At 37.5% G+C, this 23,045-nt stretch overlaps 1 protein-coding gene across 4 annotated transcripts in view; it reads right to left on the bottom strand.

Moving 5' to 3' along the window:
* The window catches only part of MYO1B (myosin IB), a 210,525-nt gene that overhangs the window by 154,254 nt on the left and 33,226 nt on the right, over nt 1–23,045 (bottom strand). For all 4 annotated transcript variants that reach the window (XM_072612699.1, XM_072612702.1, XM_072612703.1 and 1 more), the window contains exon 2: nt 6,234–6,377. In XM_072612699.1, coding sequence (XP_072468800.1) covers nt 6,234–6,368 — 135 coding nt within the window. In that variant the 5' untranslated portion in view covers nt 6,369–6,377. The remainder of the gene's footprint in view (nt 1–6,233; nt 6,378–23,045) is intronic.

The following is a 23,045-nucleotide window of genomic DNA, read 5'->3' as shown; positions in this document are numbered from 1 at the left end:
TTCATCTTTTTGATCTGCAGAAGACATCACTTTAGCCTTCACTTTAAACTCCATTGCTCTTTAGAATATATTACTATATTCCCTCCTGTGGTTGCTAGTGGATGCAGAAGTCTTCTGTCATTCAAATTTTCTTTCTTTTATATTTGCAGGTTTTTCTAAGTAGAACTTGATGATTGTCACTAGAATAGTTAAAATTAATCACTACATGTATTAGAGTTTAAAGCAAAAGTGTTTTTTTCCCCTAGAGGAAATCTGTGTGTCTTTCAAACGGCATTTTGTTTTGTGTTCAGAAGTTCTAAACATTTTTCTTACATTATTTCTTGCACTAGAGTGTTCAGTTTTGTGAGTTTTGGGGTTTTTTTGCTGTTCCACGTTCTTTTAGTAGATCTATAATCCTTAAGTTGACTTTACAAATCTTGTCTTTGAGATCAATATGTTTTGCATGTATGGAAATCATACAAATTAATAATGTTAATGTTTTTAATTTTTTTTAAATTTTTTTTCCTTAATGTTTTTTGCTTCTCTTCTTCTAGATTGTCCTTAACTTCTGAGTATTTGCATGCCCAGCTAAGTTACCTTCTCTTCTATTTCTTCACCAAGACCTGCCATTGTGGTTTCAAGTTATTCTATTCTGCCAATTATTTCTTCTGTGAAGGCCATAAATCCTGCTCTTAATTTTTCTTTTTTAAATCATTCAGGAATAATCTGCTTATGGCTCTATGCTCTCTTGGAAATCCACATGGTTCTCTGTTGTTTTGGGTGTTGATTCATTTTCTTTCATCTTGAAAAACTTACTAAGAGACACCATACATCTCGAAGTCATATTCCCTTCTGTTATTAGTATCCTTATTGGTTTATCTGCTTATGCTGAAGATCTTTAACTGAATTCCTTCTTCCTGAGATCTTTGCTAATTCTAGTCTTTTTTCCTTATATTCCCCTACAGTTTACTTTTTTTATTCCTTCCCCTTTTGAATGCAGTATCCCAAAGAACTAGTTCTCAAATGCTATTAAACTCTATCTACCTCATGGGCCCACCCTCAATCTCTGCTAGGGAGAAAAGGACTAACTCTAAGTAGATGCTGGGTCATTTGCTTCAGAAAGGTCTGACAGATCCACACACAAACCCTAGTGTCAAGCCCCAGTTGTGTCTTCCTCAATATTCTAGCTAAGTGGCAGGGCACTGCAGTCTCAGCACAAGTAAGTTTCTTTCTTTTGGTTCTCCATGGCAATGAGGAGGGATGGTAGTGGTTAGTTATGTTGCAAGTCCATGGGCTGGTTTGTTAAGCCCAGACTGAATGTGGTGAATGCTGGGAGAGGGTACTGGGTGAGTTTGTTACTGCTGTTAATTCATCAGGTATTCTCACATCAACAAGAATAGATAGGTCTGAGAGATCATAAGAATTGGAGAAAATGCCTGGTCCTCCATCATTAGTCATGTGACCTGGAAAAATAAGCTGTTTTCTTTCCTTCTCACATTTTCTAAAATACACTTTCCTGATTTCTTTTCAATACTTGCTAAATACAGATTAACTCTGGCTTGATGATATAATTAATTACTGAGGTCATTAGTATCATATACTTACGGTAAAGGTGCACACAGACATGCAGATGTAGATAGATGGTCAAGGGTATTGAACTGAATGAATAATGAATAATCAATACAGTCAGCCCTGGAACTTACTTTCTTAAAAAGACTCTGATGCCAGTTTGACCTGAGTCATTCTGAAGCAAACAGTTGCATGGCCTCCTAAGCAATAAAACAGGGCTGGTTTTCTGCAAATTTATTAAGAGAATCAAAAGGTGAAGATGCTTTCTCCCAAGTTATTTTTTCACCATCCAGATGCTTTTTTAGAGTATTTCTTACTCACTAAATTCAGTTCCCTATTGTGGTTCTTACGTACCACCTTCTACATGATGTCTGAGTTTCCCAACTACCTTGTGTTTAGTTGGTACATATTTATTCGGTATATACGAATATATGTAGATGTTGTTTCCCCAGATATAATACAAACTTCTAGGACTGTTTGCTTCTTTTATTCTTTTTTATTTATTTTTCCTTCTTTCCTTTATTTATATATCCTTTTTTATTTATTTTTCCTTCTTTCCTACCCCAGGACATCTCATGGTACCTTATTCATAACAGGCCCTTAATAAATACTTGTTGAATTATTATCACTGTCCTCTATCTTACTATCATCACTCAAAACACCATCTATGGTTCTTCCATCACTAAGTCAAAAGACCAAAGACCGGTCGTTTTTTAAATTTTTTAAATTTATTTATTTTTCATTTACAACATTCAGTTCCACAAGCTTTTGAGTTCTAAATTTTCTCCCTCTCCCCAAGACTGTGAGCAATCTGATACGGGCTCTACATATACATTCATATTAAACATATTTTCACATTGTCATGTCGTAAAGAAGAATTATAACCAATGGAACAAACCACGAGAAAGAAGAAACAAAACAAAACAAAAAGAGAGAGAGAACAAATAGTATGCTTCAATCTGTATTCAGACTCCATAGTTCTTTCCCTGGATATGGACAGCATTTTCCATCATGAGCTTTTTGGAGTTGTCAAAGACAGTTCTTTAAAGGTCAACCTGTACCCTTTCATCTATTTTACTCGTAAGTATGATGATACAGTGGAAAGGGGAAGGCTTAATCCCAAAGTCTAGAGATTCTCTGTCTTCATCTACACCCAAGTCCACAATTCTCTACAAAACACCCTTTAATGCTTATCTTAAAAGAATTTCAGGCAAAAACAACTTTAAAAATGAAAACTTTAAAAATTTAATTTTTAAACTTGTTTTTGCCCGAAATTCTAGTTTTGTTAAAGAGTCAAGTGATAGATGGTGCTCAGAAATGTGCTCCCTGAAGAAGCAACAAAATTCTTCTGTAATTCTTATTTCCCACCTGTCTTCTAATACCATGCTTTGTTTGGCTCAGTCAGGAGCACTTGATGATTTTTCTTAAACCCCCTTTCATTGACAATAGGCCCAGAAATAAGAGCATCTTCAAAAGTTTTCTTTGAGAAAAGCCATTTGCAAAGTCCAGGTCCATGTCACAGAGCAGTTCCACAATGTTGGATGATTCAAAGTCATTTAAAAAAAAAAAAATCAACAGATGCCCTAAAGATCTAGATTAGACTGATTCATCAGCATTTTCTCCTGCTAACCCTTTCCAAAGCATCTCTCTTAAGGTTACTATGACCTTCACCTAATTTTGCCATTTGCCTTTCACAATTAGAAACAATGAGAATCTGCCATAGGATGGTTTCTACAACATACATGACTCTAGTTTGACATGCATGTGCACCATGGATGACAGTATCATACTGTAAGCCCTCCTAGAAGCCTAACTTGTACTAGCTGGCAGAACCTCAACATCAGACGCAAATGCTTTCAGCACTGCCCTGAGGTGTTGCACACACAACCGACACAAAATGTGACTTAATGTCACTTGAGAGTGTGGGTGGTCATTTTCCTCTACCCCTCCTCCCCCAACACTTCAGAATTGCATCATCTTTATCTTTGCTGCTTGCTCCTTTTCTCCATCAGTGTCTACCTCTAATCTCTATCAGCACGACTGTAATCGCTGACTTCTGACGCTCTCCAGCTCCATTATCTTTGCTTTTACTCCTTTACGGTCTTCAGCCTCCAGCTCCTCCTCCCAGATTTTATTCAGAAAGATCAGCCTCTTACAGACATCATTAGTCAACCAGAGAACTTCTTTTGTTCCACAAATATCAGTGAATTTGGTGCAGTTTTAAGGGCCTCCGACTGTTCCCCAAAGAGTTTATTTGCTTAGGGTGCTGTTCCTTGGGGCCAAAGAGTTCTATCTTATTTTCTAGATTCTTCTGAATCTGAAAATACCATTTGAGAAACCTGAGGATTCTGGAAAGCTAGTGTTTAAACAGCTAATATATTACTGAATTTCATATCTGCTAATATTCTCTAAAATGTCTCAATATGGAAGGAAGATCTCCTCGGACCCTTGAAAGTGGGGTTCAATAATAACAACTTATCATTTATATGGTACTCTGAAGTTTACAAAGCACTTTATAAACACTGCCTCATTTTTTCTTTATGACAACCCTGGGAGGTAGGGATTAGTTATTATTTATATTTCACAAATGAGGACACTGAGGCAGACAGATGTTAATCAGCAAAGTCAAACAACTTGGGACACCCTGACTCTGGGTTCAATACTTGTATCCAACGCACCACCTCACTATCTTCAAATAGGCCTAGTCCATGATGACCCAAACAAAGATTCTTTCTAACAAAATAGAGCTATCCCCTACGTTCAAATAAAATGATTCCAAATGTTTGCTTGGTAATCGGTCCATATTGAGGATGTGGGGACAATATTATTGTGATGTCCAGAAAGTATCTGGAAGCAGAGTAGCACAATGGCTTCACAGTAGAAAAAACATTCCTGGGATGGCTTAAAAAATAAAATTAGGAAGCTGTGGAACCCAGACATCCTGTCTATAGAAGACTCACAAATTTACTACAGCTTGGCACTTGGCTGAAAAAGCGGTTGTTTTTACTGGCCACAATGGATCAGGTATTAGAATGAACTCAATGTTCCACTCTCAATCCTCAGGCCCACTTTCAATTCATGTAATAGTGAACTGTACTTTTTTTGAAGCCAAAAGGAAAAATGATCAGTAAAGTTGGTTGAGACATAATTTATTCCTTCTACCCCAGTAACAAAGACTGGTGTTGAAAGCCTATCTGTGTTTGAAGGTCTTTTATTTGGCATCAGACCAGACATTACAACCAAAGCTGTGTAACTGCTGGGTTTTCCCACCTGGAAGGCAAAATGCTTTCTATACTTTGAAGGAAGGTGACACCACATGTCACTGCCAACCAAAACAATGAAGCTAATTGCTTGGCAAAGGTACTTTCTATCTCCGCACCCTCCCCCCTCAACAAAATAAGGGCTTTGAAGAGCTCCATCTCTGAAAGTATAACAAATATGTCTTTGTGTTGTGGCAAGCTGTCAAAATTTTCAGCAATTCTGTTTTAACTGTCAATGTCTCAGGAAAAAAAAATACATCAGAGAGTCAATTCTTAGATCAAGGTGAGGACTCAAGGCCAAATCCAAGGGGATTTGTTCTGTGAGGTTTGGATTCAGTCAAAGGGTCATACTTGAGGACCTAGAGGGCCAAAGGTTCCCTATTCCTGTCTTAAATTATACTATTATTTTATAAAGAAACAATACAGAACCCCAACATTCCATTGGGCATTAACCACAAGACTATGAGTATCAGTTTGGGAGGAAAAGGCAGGTAAAGCAGAAATAGATTTAGAAACCTATTCAAAATAATAATGTTCATGATTTGTATGATTTCCCTTCCTATTTCAATATTTCCTTCTACTGATTCCCTTGTAGTCAGATAGGAAACCACAAACATGTAGCAAACACATCCAGCTTTATCCCCCTAAACACAAATGTTCATAAAAACCAAAGAATAAAATATGTTATGAGCTTTGTTTTGGCCCTCTCTGATTTAAGCTCGGCACAAGTTCCAATGCCTATTTTTCATGGCTGAATTTGTACTTTGCTCTTTTAATTTTTCTCACTTATAAAACTAGGGAGCTAGAACAGAAAATCTCTAAGTTGATATTCCAGTTGATATTCTATAATCCTATGAACTGCATGGGTACATCATAACTTATAAACTAAATGTATTTCTGAAAAGCTACAAGTAATTCTAAGTTTCAATAGATTTAAATCTATTTAAAGGTACCAAAGAATATCTGAATTAACACTTCGGTAAATACTTTCACAAAATGAGGAATCATTTCATAAGACAAAAAAATCCCCCCCTCTGTTTGTCTAGTTTAGCAGTTTTGTGCTTAAATACTTCATCGTATCATATTTTCTTCAAATAGGACATGACTGTATTTCCCAAACTTTCCAGGCACGAAACACATATGCGTACTTAATATACTCTCGTGTTCCCAGCATATAAAAAGCAGACAACTAAGTCAATATACTTGTAAAAAGAAGTTAATGGCACACATTTTATTAGTGGCTTGGCTATAGATACTACATGTCAAAGGAAGGCACCCCTGGAAGATTTTAAATTGGTTACTATTTTTTCTTCTGATTATACATAGCTAGTTTCATGGTAAGGACCCTCTAACCTTCCCATAACACCCACACGATACACAGTACATAGAGGTTGCTGAGTGAACTGACTGAAGAATTGTACTTACATATATTTCACTGTGGTCAAACCGCTTCTTGAGGTTATCAATGAATGATTCCTCACTAAGAGGTTCTAAAAGAACCATATCTCCCACTCCAATCATATTGTCCAGAAGGGATGTCTTCACTTCCATTTTGGCCATTTCACTCCACTAGGATCAAGGAAAAAAATAAAAAGTCAACTAAGTAGAGCAAAATCACTTCCATTAGGTACTTAAATGCCTTTCAGAAACATAATAGTGACAGTGTCCAAATTATAAACACCCATAGAATCATGGATTTAGAGCTACAAGATCCAATCCCATAGTTTGACAGCAAAGAACTTGGACCCAGTTGGGATCTAAATCCAGATTCTCTGATTCCAAACCCACACTGGCACATTGTACTCAACTTACAAACCACTAATGTAAATACCAAACCCCACACCTAGGTACCATGACGAGACTTCTTACTTCCTCCCAACTTCCCCAACTCCCAGAAAAGTTCCCAGCCCCTCTAGAACTAGCCCCTCCTCTTCCGACCCCTTGGTCCACCATGCTCCAGTTTCACAATCAGAGTCTGAACTTCTACCTTCTCTCTCCTACAAGAAGAAATCCTTCACCCTCTTCTATGTCAGCCATTGTCCATCCCCATGAGAAGTACCGTGGAAAAAAAGTCTCCACCCCACCCCCACAGCAAAATGTGTTCTTAGCATCTCAAGTTAAAATTCTCTCCATAGAAACTCCAAGGTAAAGTGTTTGGTTCTATAGTTCAAATGTATTATAAATGTAATAGATTTTTGTGGGTTAGCCTGGGTAAATAAATCTCTTCTTATTTCATTGTTTCTTAGGGAAAATGCATTCTGATCTCTAAATAATTAATGTATAAACCAACTCCTGGAGCCAAACCTATTCACAAGAGTTGGGGGCCGCCCAGTTCACAAGGATTATAGAACATGCCAATAGTGACCTCAGTGGCATCAAATTTCATTCAAATAACCATGTGCTTCTTGGTACTAGTAAAATTAAAATACCACACAATGTTATTATGCTGAATTTTAGTATTTGCACAAAGCTAAAATAGCACACCAAAAAAACTGACTTTTCCTTTCAATGTTGTAGAGATTCTACCAAGTAGAAAAAGAGGCACACTAAAGAGGAAAGAATTCTCCATCACCACTTCTACCAGTGTATACACAAAAGCATATATCAAAGCCAGTGTATAGTGCCAGTGTACAGTACAAAAAAGCTAGCTACCCATCTATAAAATGTGCCATCCCTGGGGTTATCAAACTGAGCATTCTCAAGAGCACAAAAAGTTTCTCTTAATCATATGCACACAATTATTTTTTAAATGTTATAAGACTCTAGAACCAAATTAAGTTGGGCCCTCAGGCTCCCTAAATTGGTAACAAAATGGCTCTAAACAGCTTTTGTACCCTTATCACATAATAGAAGAAGAAAACTACCTTTGAGGTCTTTCCATTAAAGAACAACTCGCTGTAACATCTTCCACCATACAAATAGTAGCTTAGCTGCTCTGCATTTTAGCATTCAAAATATGCCCTTTGGATTACTATTGCCTTTCACACTATATGGTATATGCCTCTTAAAGGTAGTCAAACTGCATTAAATTGGTGCTTCCTTCCAAGAAGCCAAGAATCATGGCTACTCCTGGTAATTAATTTGAACAAACTCCAGAGTTAATACATACCATTTCTGTCACTATGAGGATAAATAGTTCATATATACCTGCTCTGAAACAACTAAAGAAATAAAACCAAGATTAAGCTGGGGCCTCATCCTCACAGGTGGGGGAAAAAGACAAATAAGGAAGTGTTTAACATTTAAAAGATAATAGAGATGCTTTTTTAAAAAAAATTGATGAGATTTTAAAGATTTCATGCCAACCAGCTTATTAAGAGATGGCCCCCAGAAACTACAGTAAAACAATAATGGTCCAGGATGGAGTGTAGAGCCTGTTCAAATGAATGAGGCACTATACTCCATCTCCGAACAGATGATAATGGGAAGAAGGAAACAGTCATTCCCTGGTGGTATAGGAAAAGCCAGGAGCATTTTTGAACAAGTTGACTTTACTCTAAGGCCTAACTTAAATAGGAAAATTAGGAACTTTTAGTGTTCTAAATTAATGCAAGTCAAATTTTCAGGCACTCAAAATCACATGGACACAAAGCCAAAAACCAACTTCAGGTAGACTATTTCAAATTAAACATATATGAAAAGGGATGGATATGGAGATTAGATTTTTGGGAGAGTGGGATGTATGAGAGGATATGGGAGAGGAGAAGAGGGAAGTGAAGCTGAGAAGAGTTTAAAATATACACAATTTTACTAACATTTAAGACAAGGAAAAGTGAATTGGAACAGGAATTCTAAATTCTTGGCCTCGGTGGATTTCTGTGTGAAAGTCCTTCTTCACAGACATAGTTGGGGAAAAGACAGACAGGTTTTTAATCCCTACAAGGAACACAAAAGCAAACAGTCCCACTGGAAGGCTTCCCTATCACTGTCCCTTCCCATTTAAATATCAAAAAAATTTGTTACCAAGAGTTCTAATGCTCACACTATTTTCACACAATTTTGTGTTAAGTCTAAAGAAAAGAAAAACCTTGAAGTACAATAACTGCTAACTCCAAGTAGGTAATGAAATATGGTCATCTCTGAAAGTCTGAGCCATGAAGCAAGGCCAACAGACAAAAGTCCCGAGAGGCACCACAATCAATATGGCACCACAGGTTTTAGAAGGACCTTGGAGAGCTCACCTAGTCCAACTCACTCATTTCACAAGACAGGTGTAAAATTTCAACTTTCATTTCAACTTCAGAAATGAAAGCTCTGGGAGTTTTATCAGGCTGAGCTCAGTAAGTCAAAAGTGTAATATGTGAGCCAAAAAAATCAATGTAAGTGTAGTCATCATGGGATTCAGTTCAACAAATACTGATGAAGCAAATATTCCATACAAGACACTCTACTAGGCACTGCTTTAAGAGATGCTGAGTGTCCAGAACATAGGAGATAATTACCTCACTGTACTTTGTCATGGCCACTCTATAGCTAGAACAGAGGTTCTTAACCTAAGATCAATGAACTTGCATGATTTTTATTTTTCAATATAACTGCTTTCCTTTATAACCCTATGTATTTCATTTTATGCATTTTAAAACATTTTTCAAGAGTCCATCAGCTTCATCAGAAGTCTGCCAAAAGGTTCATCACACACACACACACACACACACACACACACACACAGTTAACTAGAGTAACATATGTCAGTTCTAGTTAACAATTTTTTTTAAAAGGAGGCCAACAAGATGAAGAACATACAAAGAAAGTCAAGAAACAGGATGATGAAGACCAAGCTGGAACCAGGAGTATTTAACCTAGACAGAAGTCTTGGGGAGAATCCAATAACTTACTATGTGTCAGGTATTATGGCAAACACTTCTAAAAATATTAATAACAGCTACCTTTTATATAGCACTTATTATATGCCAGGCACTACACTAAGTACTTTTTACAAATATTATCTCATTTGAGCTTCACAACAGCCCAGGGAAGTAGGTGCTGTTATTATCCTTACTTTTCAGTTGAGGAACCTGAAGCAAATGGAGATGAAGCAATATGCCCAGAGTGGCACAACTGGTAAGAAAGATTCAACTTGCTATACTTGGACTCAGAGAGTGGAACTAAGAGCAAACGGGAGGAAGGTACAAAGAGAAAAGCACAGGCTCCACAGAAGTAAAAATTTCCTCAAAACTAGAGCTATGCCCAAAATGGGCTGCCTCCCCTCATTAGAGATCTGGATGATCCCTTGTCCAGAATATCACAGACAGGGTTTCTTCCTAGGCAGGCAGAGGCAAGACTGAAGTGTTCCAAGTTTGAGAGTCTGTGATTCTAGGACTATAATTCACCGCTCTAGTTCTGTAGCAGGATGATGCCAATACTGATAACCAGAATATACACTATTACATGAAAAGTGCATGAAAGCATTCTGAAACAAACTATTTCATCAAGACTGGTCTGTTGTTTTTTTCTTAAGAAGACAATAGATCTTCCAAAACTTCCTGAAGGAGATAGTATTTGAGGGGTAAAACAGAGTTCAAAGGCAAATAATTCAGACAAGACTAGACATAGTCTAGTCTTGATATTGGTCTAGGCTCAACTACTAATTAGTCACATGCCCCTGAGCAAATTACTTAACTTTTCTTTTCAGCCTCAGTTCCATCATGCTGGAGTGACTAGGGTGCCGAACCTGGAGTCAGATCCCAACCCTAACTCCATGGGATCATAAGCAATTTACTTAGTTTTCCAAACCACAATTTTCCAACCAGTAAAGTGGGGAATGATAATAGTAGACACTTACTATGTAACCTTGACCAATTTACTTAACCTTCCCAAGTCATAGCTTTCTCATCACGAAAGTGAGGAACGCTAATAAAACCTACAATACCTATGTTGCAGGGCTGTTGTGAGATCTAAAAGAAATCATGTATGAAAACCACTTTATAAACTTCATAATGTTACACAGATGTCAGTTATTATTATCTGTAAAATGAAGCGAGCAGACCTCAAGAACCCTCTTTCAGCTCCATTCTATCCCATTAATTAAGGAAAGATTGAATGAAGAGGGTGAGAATGGTAAGAGCAAGGAGGAGACAGATAACACTTCAAAAGGAAGAAATGATAAAACTTATAGACTAATTTTATCTGGAAATGTCCAGAAGACAGGCAGAGATCTAGGACTGGCACTATAGAAGAGGTCTGGACAAGAGATTTCTAATGTTTATAGTTAAGGACCTAAAGGCAAGAAAAGAAGATGTCAGGAAGAGAGAGAATTAATATGGAATGAGGTCCTAACAGATTCCACTGGAGGAAAGCCCCCTGAGGAGGAAAAATCAATGAAAGAAAGGGAGAAAATGACAGTGCTATATTGTGGAAGACACTTTTGCAAGCCAATTTGCAAAAAAAGGCAAGAGAGGTCAAAAGTGTCAAATATCAAAGCAAAATTAAGAACTATTTAAGAATAGAGGTCACTGGATATGGAGATCACTAATGATCTTTCAGAAGGCAGTCAGTTGACTGAGAGGCCAGATTACATGAAGATAATAAGGAGTGAGTAAACAGAGAAGTCATGGAGAACCTAACATTTAAGAAACAACAGGCAAAGTAATGAAGAGGAAGAAAGGGTTGTGGTGTAGTGGGAAAAGCTACTGAAGTTTTACTTATTTGTTTTGGGGATTTTAAGAGATTTTTTTTTAAGGTAAAGAAAAAGGGAACTAAGTGAGTTAAAGAAGGATGGTCTTGATTTCTGTAGCAAAGTGAAAAAACAGGGCCATCCCTATATGTACAAAAATATCTGTAACACCTCTTTTCGTGGTAGCATAAAATTGGAAACTGAGGGATTATCCATCACCTGGTGCATGGATGAACACGTTGTGGTATATGATTGGGATGAAATACCACTCGGCTATAAGAAATGACAAGGGGGATGTTTCCAGGAAAACCTGGGAAAACTTACATGAACTGATGCAAAGTAAAGTAAGCAGAACCAAGAGAACACTGCACACAGTAACAGTAATATTGTTACAACAGTAACAATGATCAACGGGGAAGACTTAGCTACTCTAAATACAATGAATGATCCAAGACAACTCCAAAGGACACATGACAAAAAATACTATCTACCTCCACAGAGAGAAATAATGAACCCTGAGTATAGACTGAAGCATAATTTTTTCACTTTCTATTTCTTCACTTTCTTTTGCTACATGGCTAATATGGAAATATTTTGCATGACTTCACATGTACAATTGATATCATATTTCTCAATGGTTGGAGAAGGGACTGGAGGAAAGGAATCTGGAGCTCAATTTCTTAAAATAATGTTAAAGTATAATTAAAAATAATTTTTAAAAAAAGAAAAGTCATCTAACTAAAGGGGTTGACAGTGTTAAGAGCTTTAAGATAGGGATGAGTTGCAACAAATGCCATGAAAAATCTGATAAGGAATTAACAAGAGGTTAACTAAACTAAAATCCAGCAGCAATGAAGACCAATACAGACAGTAAACCCTGTGAACTTGTAGCAGACCCAGTAGGCATACTGGGGATGGGGGTGGGGGCAGGGAGAGTGGTATTCCTAGCAGTACTTAGAAGCCTTCAAAACAAAGAAAACAAACCATTAAGGTAAGCAGTCAGGGTCTACAAATAAGCAGAACTAGCTTGGTGGAATTACTACAAAGACTAACCATGGGATCCCAGTTAAGACAAATGAAACCAGAAAAAGAGACTTTTTATGTACTTGGAGAAACAGAAAGAAGCCAAGGGAAAAGAAGTCAAAACAGAAAATTCCTGACAAGGAGTTTCTGGAGAAGTCAAATCCCTTCCAGCTTTAAATTACTAACCTGTATTCTCAGAGGTACAGGTGATGGATTGAGGTCTACCGTGAAGTGATTTGCCCAGTGTCATAATCTCTGAAATTTTTCAGATGGGCTCCTTCCTCTCTACTTTGACTCTGACTTCTCCAGAAACTACCTGTCAGGAACTTTCTGTTTTGACTTCTGGTATGAAAGTATGAAAGACCAACTATCTATTAATGGCCAAAAATATATACAAATTTCTTCTGCATGGATTATTTTGAGAGGAAGTGGTATATTTTCTTCCCCTCCCTCCTTATTAGTAACATAGGTTCTATACCTGGTGAGGTCAGCAAAAAGGTATGAACTATTTTAATTAAATACTGTAGGCTAAAAATAGAGGGTTTCTTCAAGAGTCATGGGATTCTGCATTCAAAGGGCTATGTTTCTGATTGCCACAGCAATAGCAGGAAAAATTGTGCTCGGATACTGCTGTCAGAGTTCACTGCTTAGAAACAATATCCTTGCATAACCATGGAACCCCACCCTGGTATTAGTAGTAAAATAAGTGAAGAAAAAAGGACAGAAATTGTTCTCAAACACATGAGTTAGAGAGCTGGTTGACTTGAATTAAACCTATGAGTGTACACGCTGTGAGGGGGGTAGGGGATGGAAGATTGAGGAGGAGAGTTTACTAACTCCACCACCTGTAAGTGCAGAGGTCATTCCTGCTTCCCAAGCGAATGGGACAGGACTCAAAACAGACCAACATGACATGATGAGTTGGAAAAAAAACACCAAGAAGAGCCATAGTCCTTGGCTCATGACACTGACCAAGTGTGGGATACATGGGAAAACACTTTACTTCTGCCTCAGCTTTTTCATCTGTAAAATGAAGGGACTAGATTAGGAAACATATAAGGTTTCTTTCAACTCTAATATTTTGTGATTCTATGATAACTGGACTACTTATTGTCAAAGGCTTCTAATTAATCTCTTTGCCTCAAGTCCCTCTCCACTGCAATTCATCCACCACACAGCTGTCAAAGTGATTTACCTGAAGTGCAGGTCTGACCATGTCAGTCACAATCCCAGTGGATCCCTATTAACTCCAAGATGATCTGATACCAAAAGGGGGGAGGGCACAACTTGTCTTCCATCTCCCTTTGCAGCCCTATTACTCACTTTCACACACTCCATGTATGGTGCAGCCACAGTTGCACCTGTTGTACCTTACACACAACACTACATACATCTTCCATCTCCTTATCTCTGTGCTGACTAGAATGTTCTCCCTCCTTAGCTCTGCCTCTTAGAACTACTTCTTTCTGACAAGGCTGTGTTCAAAATTATCTTCTATTGGAAATTATTTACTGATCTGCCTGTTAGTGTCTTCCCTTTGGCCCCATCTTCTCTTACCCCACCCCCAAATTATCTTACATTTATTTTGTAATTAGGCAGGTAGGTTGCACAGTGAATAGAGTGCTGGGCCAGGAAGCAAGAAAACTCAACTTCATGAGTTCAAATTTGGCCTCAGACACTTAACTAGGCTAGCTGTGTGACCCTGGCTAAGTCGCTTAACTCTGTCTGCCTTAATTTCCTCATCTATAAAATGGGCTGGAGAAGGAAAAGACAAACCACTCCAGTATTTCTACCAAGAAAAATTCAAGTGGGATCACAAAGAGTTGGACATGACTGAAAACTTTGTAAATAGTCAAACAAGTTTTCTCCCTGGTTACAATGTAAGCTCCTTCAGAGTAGGGTCTGTTTTATTCCTTGAATTTTTATCTCTAGCACCTAACACATGCCCTGACATAACTCATAAATGTTCACTATTTGACTGACTGCCTGTATCTCTGTATTAGTCCCTGAGACATAAACAAAAACTTCAAAGTTGGCTGCCAATTCACTAGTTGTGAGCCTCTTTTCCATTCCTAAGGCAGGAAAGATATGTTTTCATCCTGGCACCCACAGATTAAACCCTCTGCTTTATTATTTTGGCAAATGTAAGCATTTAAGTAATTTGCACAAAACAATTTGTCAAATCGTTTTTACATTCATTGTACAGCACACCCCTTAGCAAGTCTATACATCATTCAGTTTCTTGATCCTACCTATATGCTGTAGCATCTAAGATAAAATTTGGGCCATATTCAAATTAGAAACTGTCTCTTAGCATAGAGCTAAAGTCATTCTGGTAAGATTTTGCATGTTAACAATGAAAGAAAAGATTTTACAAACTTTCAATCCATTTATGCCAGAACTTTTAAAAAAAAAAAGTTGGGTTTTTAAAAAATATTATATTAACAAGAATCCCTAAACTGCCTATTAAATACATTTAGCTTTTCCTAAAGCATCAGGGTCACTCATAACACCTAGACTTACATCTTTAACTCTGTGAAAGTTTTTCAGCTTGTTCTTTTTGCCATTTCCTTGATCTTTAAATGTACAATCATTCCACCATAAGACATCTGTTTTTCACTTTAGCGAACACCATTTCAAATACGAAAAATGCCATTTCAGAAATCTCTTAACATCCCAAAGTGTAGTTCAAGTATCATATAACATGTTAAAATGGTCTTCTGTACTACGACATTTAAATATAACTTGTCTATCTCTCAGTTACCACCCTGAAATTACAAGCCACCTACCAAGCTAGCGTCATCAGTGCTCTGGAATTTTCAGACCATCAGTTGCCAAGCTATTAACCCACACATTCAGAGATTGCTAGACCAAATGGCACTTCCAAGAGAAATGCACAGTCGACCCATTATTCAAAACCAGAGAAGCATTGAAAACCTAGCAATGCTGCTCACAATTGATAATAACCAAGAAAGAATGCACCATGAACTGGAATAATGCATCTGGATCATTCCCATTTAATCTGTTTCCAGAGTAGATTAAAATAAATGTTACTTTAAATTTGAATCCTGTCTATTCTGGGACTTGAATTAAGGTCATGCCAATCAAAGCTGATGTCAGACAAACAATGAGAACCAATATTAAGTCACCAAAATTGTTTAACTTAAAGGGGCACTGGTCCAAAACGGGAGAAAAAGTTATAGTTACATGAAAATGTATCTAGTATTAAGTTACCTGCTACACCATAGGTAGATAGCTTTTGAATTAAACTGAAGTTCAAATACCCACCAGGTTAAAGACCTGTATCCAATTTTGATAGGGAAAATACAAGTTAGGAGTGTCCTCTAACACAACCTGCGCTCACACCACTTTTATAATAGGTCACATTCATATATCCTGTATTATCCCATTTCACAGATAAGGAAACTGATGCTCAGTGATTGTGTGATTTGCCCAAGAACACACAGTCTGTATATGTCTGGGATTTCAACCCAGATATTCTGAATGACCCTACCAAGGTTCTTTTATCCATATCATATTGACCTTCTGGCACTTCCTGCTTCTAATAACTGCAATTTTTATTTACATCTCTAATTCCCCTGTTAGACTCTTTAAAAGAAGGGAAATTTTATTCTTCCTTTTATCCTTTATTTATCCTCTCTTATACTTCCTTTTATTCTCTCCTAGCACCTGACAGACACTTTGCACATATTACTTAAATAATCCAATAGTTCTATAACTTCATTAATTTGGGAGTTCTCTCCAACCATCTAGATGAAAACCCATCTATGCAATTTTCATACATGTTTTCCAAAAAAATCACTCCAAGGATCCTCCCAACATCCTGGAAGCCTTTCTCATTTCCTGCCAGTATCATAAAGAGTGGAATAGATTCTGCCTGTCTACTTGTCATCCTTTACACTGACTCTTCATGGGCTGATGACCTACCCATCTTCTCTTTCTACCATATAATTTCCTGGCGACATCCTTCATTCCTGTTCCTGCTCAGAGATCACCGTTAGTTTCTATACTGCTGTCTGTTGGTGCCCACCACACACCTTTCTGTTTCCCTGTCAACTTTAGAGAATCATAAAATTCTAAAATTAACAAGTAATTCAGAGGCTAATTCACCCCATATATGGAAGAAATACTCACTATAACAAACCCAACAAGTGGTGGTCCAGGTTGCTTAAAGACCTGTAAAGAAAGGGAAATCCAATGCCTCTCAAGGAAACCATTTAAGAGAAACCATTTGGAGAGCTCTTATGGTAAGAAATTTTCCCTGACAATGAGTCAACATTTGCTTCTTCACAACTTTGGCCCATTACTCCAGATTCAGACCCTTGAGCTAAGCAAATCAAGCCTAGTCCCTCCTCCATAAGACAGCCCTTCAGATGCTTGAAGGTAGCTCAATCTTCTCTTCTCCAGGATAAACATGCACAATTCCTTCAATTGGTAATCCACATGTCATGGACTCAAGGCCCTTCAACTAACCTCGTTGCCCCCTTCTGAAAACTCCAAGAAGCTAATCAATATCCTCATTAAATCTTGGCTCCAATACGGAACTATGCTCAAAGGGCTATGAAATTGTGCATACCCTTTAACCTGGTAATACCACTTCTAGGGCTGTTATTTCAAAGAGATCACACAATTGGGAAAAGGACCCACATGTACAAAAATATTTATAGTAGCTCTTTTTTATGGTGGCAAAGAACTGGAAATCAAGGGAATGCCCATCAATTGGGGAATGGCTGAACAAGTTGTGGTAGAAATGATGAGCAGGCAACCCTCTGAAAAACCTGGAATTGATATATGAAGTGATGTTGAATGAGGAGAGTAGAAGCAGGAGAACACTTACATCACATTATGCGAAGACTAACTTTGATAGAACTGGCTCTTCTCAGCAATGCAAGGTTCTAAGACAGCTCCAAAAGGCTCATGATGGAAAATGCTGTCCACATCCAGAGAAAGAACTTTGGAATCTGAATGCAGGTGGAAGTATACTATTTGCTCTCTCTTTTTTTGTTTTGTTTCTTCTTTCTTGTGTTTCTTTCCATTGATTATAATTCTTCTTTACATGACTCATGTGAAAATGTTTAATATGAATGTATATGTAGAGTCTACATCAGACTGCACACCATCTTGGGGAGGGGGAGGGGAAAGAGGAAGAGAAAATTTAAAACTCAAAAGCTTATGGAACTGAATGCTGTCAACTAAAAGTTAATTAATTTCTTTAAAAAATCTCATCTCCTAGAACTGAACTCAATACTCTACATGAGATTTCATAAGTGAAGAGAATAGAAGAGCTCCTTATTGCTGGAAGCTACTTCTCTCTTGGGCAGCTAGATCATGTAGTAAATAAAGCACTAGACCTGGAGTCAAGGAGACCCATCTTCCCAAGTTCAAATCTGGCCTTAGACACAAGATGTATGACCTTGGACAAATCACTTACCCTGTTTGCCTCAGTTTTCTCATTCATAAAATGAGCTGGAGAAGGAAATGGTAAACTACTCCAAGTATCTTTGTCAATAAAACCCCAAATGGGGTCATAAAGATTTAGATACTGCTGAAAAACAAATCTACAACAGGTCCCTCTTAATATAACCCAAAATGTTAGATTTTTAGCTGCCACATTATATTGCTATTAAGCTTGTAGCCCACTAAAACCTCCAGATCTTTCCCAGAATAACTATCTATTCATACCTCCTCCACTTCATACTTGTAGAACTGATGTTTTGTAAGTAGGTGCAAGAGTTCACATTTAACTCTCCTGAATTTCATCTTACAGCACAATAGTATTCCATCATATTTATATGCCATAACTCATTCAGCATTCCCCTTGGTTTCCAATTCTTTGCCACCTTAAAAAGAACTATAAGTATTTTTGTTACAGTAGGTCCTTAGAGTTTGTTTTTTCTTAGGACTAATCCCTCCTGTAATCTATCCTCCCTTTAACTGCTCTTTCCCTCCTATTTCCCCATTGAATGAAATATAATTTTGTACTAGGTCCACTATTCTTGAGGGAGAAAAAAAATGTAGTAAAAATTTTTTGCAAATTATTTTCCATTTTTCTTCTTTTTGGAATCATCTTTCTATTTTCATCCTTTAATATTCCTGGGATAGCTTTGCTCAGTTGACTATCATGCCAAACTTCATTTAGACTAACTTTATCCTTCACTGCTTCTCTCTGCATTATGAGACAATACTGCTCAGGATTATCTACCATTCATTACGTTATTTTACAAGGGAATTTTATATTCTAATCCAGTGTTGCCTATGACATCCATCTCTGGTCTGTTTGGTAAGAAAGTCAAATGTCTGCTAAGAAGCTTTTCTTGTCATTGCAGCAATTACACTGATATTTCATTTCTAGGTGAAATTATTACAGTTGGTATAGATGTTGCTCCAGTTGTCTATTTCCCATTTTATTTTCAATAGTTTGTTTAAATGTCAGGATTAAATCTTTCCTCAACAACAGACGTTGGTACATACATAAGCTGCAATTATTTTCATGGTGGCCTTTTTGCATATACATACTATAACTCCTGCAATATGTGATGACCAAGTATCCCATGAGATAATATTTCTCATAGCTTCTGGCCATACATTAAAACTCACTCCATAACAATCATTCTCCACCTACCTACCACTATGGTTACCATCATGTCTCTATCTGTTCAAAAAATCATAGAGAAGAGCAGGAAAACACAAGAGAACATACAAAGAAGTCTTTATTACAAACCAAGTATGTTAACATACCACTTGGGAGAATCAAAAAGATGTCTTATTAACTTCAAATAAAGAACAAAAATCTTGCCATATTATAGTCTCATAATGATGACTAATTAATATTACCAATATTAGAAAATCAGTTACTTGGAAATCTATTCTTTTTTGACAGTGTAATTCAGATGTCAAACTCCACCAATCTCCCCAGTTCAGGGTAAAAAAATTAAAATGTAGTTCAGTGTTTGACTAAATAAGTAAAAACACCATATAATATAAATAATGTTAATTTGTGGTTTTTAAGTCAATATGCAGCAGCAGGGCTCCATTTCTATTTGAGTTTGACACCACTGGTATCAATTATTTATGGTCACAAAATAGGGAATTGGTTTAAATGCACTGCATGGATTGCCACACACAAGAATACAGAAAGAGTAAGGTATAACAACAGACAACCCTCACAATATCAAGAATCAACAAGGATACTCTCAAACCATTGGGGAGACCTCATGGCAAAGTTATATGAGAATATGGACAAGAATTGCACAGAATGAGTCAACGCAGATGGGTTAAAGCCTACTCCTCCATATAGAGTCTCCCCACCAATAAGCTCACAGGTCCATTAATAGCTGAGTGGTATTTTCTACAGCATTTTCAAAGTCACAGTGGTATGATGACAGAGAAGAAATTAAATTCACATAAAAAGCCACAGAGAGATGGATGATGGGTGTGAGGAGGTTGCAATATACTACAAACTAAGAATTATATGGGAGAACTTCCTTAAGGGAAATGCACGCATGACAAAATGATGGAAGAGTCACATGGCAAGTGTAAGCATAGCCACTGTACATCCCATATGCTCCATTGATATCTTCTCCATGTCAAGAAAAAAATAAGAATCTGTGATAAATTTATAGGAGAATATGGACCACAGTTCAATAGAATGGGTAACATGGATGGGTTGGGAATGGCATTATTGAAGGGAATAACCATATTGATGAGAATAAAGATCCGCTGAAGTAGATAAACATTAAAAGTCCCAAAATGCAAGGGTCTTTTCTCTCTAAAGCACTCTACAGTGAATGCTCTGTGGGGTAACAGATATGATTACTAATGCTGAAGTTTCTGAGTATATACACAGATACAAAGAAAGTAGGCAATAAGAAAAACACAACAGATTTGAATAGGGAATACAAACAAATAGGGAAAAGAAATATGTTCATCACTCAGACAAGAAAAATACATAATGAAATTGTTGTCTGGCACGTCACAATTCCCATTAGCCAAGAGCCCATTCACGCTGCTTCTAGTGATATCTGTTCTCCCCTGGATTTTCCTCCTAAGACCTACAATATAGAACTAGGGCCCACTGTGCAATGGAAAGAAGATTATCTGAAGGAACAATAACGAATATACGTAAATTGGATAAAGTGGTTTCTGCTCTAGATAACTTCAATCATGCCCAACTCTGCATGACCCAACTGACCACCGCACTCCAGATTCTTCTGTTCTCCACTTCTCTATCTCCTGAAGTGTGTCCATGCTCATCTTTGTTGCTTCCATATCACTATCAATCCATCTCATCCTCTGCCGTCCCCTTCTCCTTTTGCTTTCAATCTTTCCCAAAATCAGGGTCTTTTCCAATGAGTCCTGTCTTCTCCTTATGTGGCTGTTATATTTAAGCTTCAGCTTCAGTAGTATTTGTCCTTCCAATGAGTAACATGAATTCATTTAAGGAGTCACTAATTTGCCCTCCTTGCTGCTATCCAAGGGACTCTCAAAAGTCTTCTCCAGCACCACAATTCAACAGATTAACAGACTGGTTGGCTGGTTGCTGTCCTTCATTCTCAAAGAGAAACAAAATTACATCACTTTGTTGGGGTCAAGGTACAGTGTGTCCGACTGTGGCTGATCAGACCAAAGTAGCTCAGAAGGCTCTACCATAGGTCGGGCACAAACAGTCCATGCGAATATCTGAAGTGGAGATGTCTCTAAATTTCTGCATCTCACATTTCTTTTGAGTTACTACAATTCTGCTTTGCTCATGGAGCACACACAGCACCTTCTTTGATGTGGACACCCCATGCTAGGTAGTCCTTTGCCAGTGTCTCCCACGTAGAACGTTTATTAAGTGTTCACTACAGACCAGGTACTGTGCTAAATACTGGGGATACAAATATAAGTGAACAATATAGTACCCACCCTCAAAGAAATTATTCCTATGGGGAAGATGCCACATAAAGGGAAACTGGAAAAAGGGAGGAAGGAATACTGTCCAAAAGGAGAGGAGGTCAAAAGTGAAATGAGTCAAGTACAGAAAAAGGTTAATCCCAAACTCCACAAAAATCTGCCTTTGAGGTACTAGGATACCCTCAGCTCTAAGCAATTACAAAAGATTCAGATAGCTGCTTCTAAAAACTTTCTCCTTGGCAACATGCCATATAACACAAAACTGTCTAAATAAATAAAAAGTTCACATGATGAACATATTAGAAATAAGTTAATTTGAGAATTTCTGATAAAACAAGATCATTGTAGGAGTCAGCTACCATGGCTATTTTTATAATAACCAAAAGAGTTTTGGGTTGTGTAACAGAAGGGGGTAACCATTTGGAATCATTAAAATCATTTCAGATCCCTTGGGTTCCAGCTTTAAAATCACAGACTAAGAAGAGGTCTATAACAGCAGCATAGCATGGTGGAAAAAGAAATGCATTTGGAATCAGTCCCAGAGCTGCCTCAGTTTCCTCACTTGTCAAATGTAGATAATAGCAGATGCCTTCCATTGGTTCACAGGATTATGATAATCAAAATGAGATAAAGGCTATAAAAATGCTTTATGGAGTATGAAGTGCCATACCAAGTATCATTATCATCCAAGTGGGAGGCAGCATGGTATAACGGATAAAGAGTCAGTCTTAGAAGTAGGAAGGTCTGGGTTCAAGGGCTAAGATGTATTGGCTGTGAGTGATTATGGGTAAGTCACAACGTATCACTGCCTAAAGCAAAGACTTCAAGTCAAAGGATTTGGAATGAAAGGATCAGGGCTCAAGTCTGACCCCATCCCTTACCCATCGGTATCCAACTCTTGACAATCTGTAACCATGGAGAGAATTTCTACACCAAGAGTTTCCCACCCAGATGAATTCATGGATCTGGACCAAAAATGTAATCACTTTAACACCGTCATTTTACTGATGAAAAAGCCTGAGACTTAAAAAGTCATTCTTTGTACTAAAATCAAAGATCTGCCAATAGCAGTGCCAGAATTCAAACCTACGTTTCCCACCCTCTCTATTCAGTGCTTGTTCCATCATGCCACCACAGTAAGCCTTCAAAGAAGCATCATTAATGTCATTAGAAGTCTGAGCTTCCCTTTAGGACCTTTTACAACTATTCCCATTTTCTCTTTTCAATTCAATAGCATGCAAGCATTTACTGGGAGACGAGGAAGATGTGAAGCACTGGGGGAGATACCAAAATGAAGAAGACACATTTCCTCTCCCCCTGCTAAAATTTATAATCTAGTAGAGAATATATACCTCAGACACTTACTAGTTGCGTGACCTTGAACAAGTCACTTAACCTTGTTTGCCTCAGTTTCCTCATCCGTCAAATGAGCTGGAGAAGGAAATGGCAAACCACTCCAGTTTGCCCCAAATGGGGGTCACAAAGAGTTGGACAAAACCAAATAATAAAACAACCACAAAAATGGGCATAATAACAGATCTTACCACCCAGGGTTGTTGTGGGGATTCAATCTGTAAGTTAAACCTACCAATATTTATCACCATAGACATTAAAATGTCTTAGTAATATTATGAAAATAGTTTTGACTTCTCATACCCTCTGAAAAGGTCTCTGAGAACTTGTGT

The sequence above is a fragment of the Notamacropus eugenii genome, chromosome 5 (genome assembly GCF_028372415.1).
Source record: "Notamacropus eugenii isolate mMacEug1 chromosome 5, mMacEug1.pri_v2, whole genome shotgun sequence".
Taxonomy (NCBI): domain Eukaryota; kingdom Metazoa; phylum Chordata; class Mammalia; order Diprotodontia; family Macropodidae; genus Notamacropus; species Notamacropus eugenii.
The sequence above is the reverse complement of the archived record's forward strand: the minus strand, read 5'-3'. Positions and strand labels throughout refer to the sequence as shown.